Source organism: Rhagoletis pomonella, unplaced genomic scaffold (genome assembly GCF_013731165.1).
Source record: "Rhagoletis pomonella isolate Grant_MI unplaced genomic scaffold, Rhpom_1.0 Rhpom_scaffold_05182, whole genome shotgun sequence".
Taxonomy (NCBI): Eukaryota; Metazoa; Arthropoda; class Insecta; order Diptera; family Tephritidae; genus Rhagoletis; species Rhagoletis pomonella.
This window is the reverse complement of record NW_023463725.1, coordinates 1-3,533: the sequence shown is the minus strand read 5'-3', so window position 1 is coordinate 3,533 and position 3,533 is coordinate 1. Positions and strand designations below refer to the sequence as shown.

Here is a 3,533-nt window from a genome sequence, read left to right as displayed (position 1 = left end):
ATTGCTTTAGTCGTAAAACAAACAAAAAGGCAAACGTAGCCTTTGGAAATGCGGCAACCGCGGCCGCGATAGCTCTTAATCTCAAAGGGCCCGGTAAAATCGACACCTGTGTTTGTAAACGCACGCGAGAATGTTGTGCGTTCTTTCGGTAGGTTATCCATAAGTTGGGTTTGTGACCGTTTCTTATAGATAGTGCAGACTTTGCAGTTGTGGATGATGGACCTGATCATGTTTTTGACTCGGGGAATCCAATATTGCGTCCTAATGAGACGTAACATTAGTTGGTTTTCCCCATGCAAAGAAATCTCATGGACAAACTGGACAAGAAGGCGAGAAAATCTACAATGTGCACTTTGCAACCAATCTGAGCCGTCTTTGTCACTCGCGGACAGACGGAGTTAGCTCGTTTGGTAATTTTAAAAGCTATGCACAAATTTTCGCTCCTCACAAAATCACCCGCGTGAATCTCGTTTGCAATTGCGTGTGTTTTCTATGCAACATAAATATAGCACAATTGCTCACAAAATAAATAGATTTATGATGTTTTATTTTTTTGAAAGTGCACTTGAATATGTCTTTAACAATTGCATTTTCTTCACAAAATCACTTCTGCGTGTGGATCCCTTGCAGTATTAATTTGCGAGTATTATTATTGTCTTGTGAACGTATTTGCAAATTACACACATACTTAATAGCAGTTGGGTGGCGAGTCACTTTTTTATATATACAGCATATATACAGCCTTTATATATACCAATCCCTGATAATTGAAAGAGAGAAATATATTGAGTTAAATAAAGTTTTACCATAACTATTTTATATATAAATTTAACGGCTACTTCTTCAATTCCAGAAATTATATCTTTTGTTTGGCGTTTCGACCACAAGAGTTGGTATCTTTTTCAGCGGCAGAAACTTTCGTTTATTGAATACTTGGCGAACAAATTCGATAATCTAAGCATTTATTTTTGTTTAAGAGTAAGGTTGCTATCACATATTAAAGCACATCGTCGAATTTATCTGTGATTGATTTTAATTCAAGTACCATTTTTAAACATGATTTTAGCAGCACGCCACCTGCAGAGCAAAATAAACATGGTCTTGCAATACAGCAAGACGAACTGAAAGATATGTGGGAAAAAACTAAACAAGGGTATGATACTATAATAAACAAAGAAGGGTTGTCGAAAGAAGACATTAAGGCCATAAGGAGAGGAACATAAAAGCTCGTTCGCTAGCTATGTTAAATGCATGTCTGCCATGGCGAGTCAATCCGAAACGCTTGTTAACGCAGAAAAGGATGTACAGGATCAGTCGGTCCGTGAACACAATATCCACCTACCTCCGTGTGATACCGATGTGTTCAAGGGTGACTATCTGTCATGGCCATCATTTCGTGATATGTTCACGGCCATATACATCCTTAACAAGCGCCTCACTCCGGTTGAGAAACTATTTCATCTCAACCAAAAGACTCAAGGGGAAGCCAAAGACATCGTGAGAAAGTGTCCACTCACAAACGAAGGCTTCCAAACAGCCTGGAAAAGTTTATGCGAGAGATATGAAAACAAGCGTATCCTCGTAAATACACAACTGAAAATACTTTTCAATTTAAATTCAGTGGATAATGAGTGTGGTAGCTCAATAAAAAGGTTGCAGCGGGATATAAATAATTGCTTATCGTCCCTAAACAGTCACCAAATTAACGTTTCAAACTGGGATGCAATTATAGTCTACCTCTGCTCCACCAAACTTCCAGAAAGTACGCTGGCTCTATGGGAACAAACCATAGACCACAAAAATGATATACCAAAGTGGGAGGATATGGACAAGTTCCTATCCAACAGATTTCAAACGCTGGAGACTTTATCAGGCTTAAAAAATTCCAAAGCTGTGAGAGCGCCAAAGCCGCAGCACACACACAAACCAGCAGAAGCCTCCCCAAAACGACTTGGCGTTTTCCAAGCAAGCGTGACCAAGTTCACTTGCATAATGTGCCAGTCCAATGAGCACAAGTTACGCAGCTGTTCCCGCTTCTTAAAGATGACACCATCTGAAAGAATAGAGTTCATGAAAAACAATAACTCTTGCTTGAACTGTCTTAAGTCTGGACATACTGTGTCAAGATGCACATGCTCGTTTAATTGCAGCAAGTGCCACTCCCGACACCACACGCTCCTGCACCTTGAGACTGACCAGCAAAAGCCTACAGCGCACCAAATGCCGCCAAGCTCAACTGGTAATCGAGCATCTTCATCGAAGCAAGCACAAACAAGACGCAAGACAGGAAAACCAAATTCAACTGGGGACAAAAATGTCAAGTCTTGTTTTGCAAATTCAAATACTGGTGTGCTCCTAGGAACAGCGCGCGTAAATATACATTATAATGGAACCGATTTTTCTGCTAGAGCTCTTATTGATTCCAGGTCTGAGTGTTCCTTTATAACGGAAAGACTCAAACGCCGAATCAACCTGCCATCCAAAAGGTTGCATGCCCAAGTTTCTGGCATCACAAATTCCATATCGGCGCAGGTCAAAGAAGCATGCAATATAGAAATACGGTCACCGATTGACCCATTATTCCGGTCGAATACCACTGTGCTTGTCTTAGCACAACTAACTGGAAATCTTCCAACTACCCATATTAGCGCTGAAACTAAACAAGCATTCCCAGACTTAATACTCTTCTAGCCCAAGAAACCGTGTTCGGTTGGATATTAACCGGCCGCCCAGATGCAACAAGTGCAACCAACCATATTGCTTCATACTTTAGCGAAGTCGCCTTGGATAAGCAGCTTACTGCGTTCTGGGAAGTAGAGGATCTGCCGAAGAGCAAAAGCCTAAGTGAGGAAGACAAGTACTGTGAGGAGTTGTACAAGAATACAACTCAACGTACCCGAGACGGGAAATATGTAGTTTCGCTACCATTCAGGCAGGATTTTCCAGAGAATGTCTGCCTAGGACCCTCCCTAAGAAGAGCGTGCTCACAATTTTTCCGACACGAGACGCGATTGGCCAAGGATCCTGGACTACAAAAGGAATATAACAGGGTATTATTGGAATACGAATCGTTAGGGCATATGTCAAAGCTAATAAATAATATACCAGCAGAGTCCTCCGACAACTATTTCCTGCCTCATCACGCGGTCATCAAGGCAGAAAGCACGTCAACAAAACTTCGCGTGGTTTTTAATGCCTCAAGTCCGACGGCAAATGGTGTAAGCCTCAATGATGTACTGCTCCCAGGACCAGTACTCCAGGCGGATCTTCCCATATTAATCCTACGTTGGAGATTATATAAATACGTCTTCAACAGCGACATCGAGAAGATGTACCGGCAAATTATGGTGCATGACAATCACACTAAGTTCCAGCGCATAGTTTTTCGTACCAATACGAACGAACCGATCAGTCTTTACGAGCTGAAGACGGTCACTTTCGGGGTTAACTGTGCTCCTTACTTGGCAATAAGGACACTTTTACAAATAGCTGATGATGTGGAAAACTCCTCTCCGATAGCATCCAATATTTTA

The 3,533-nt window shown here is 41.6% G+C and overlaps 1 protein-coding gene across 1 annotated transcript; it reads left to right on the top strand.

Moving 5' to 3' along the window:
- Positions 1-1,251: 1,251 nt before the first annotated feature.
- LOC118755043 lies at positions 1,252-2,691 on the top strand. The gene has a single exon (XM_036489901.1). It carries the CDS (start codon positions 1,252-1,254, stop codon positions 2,689-2,691), a length of 1,440 nt encoding a protein of 479 aa, XP_036345794.1.
- Positions 2,692-3,533: the final 842 nt, after the last annotated feature.

Excerpts from the sequence above, each read along its gene's own strand:
- LOC118755043 (XM_036489901.1), top strand. The coding sequence starts at position 1,252 with ATGTCTGCCATGGCGAGTCAATCCGAAACGCTTGTTAACGCAGAAAAG.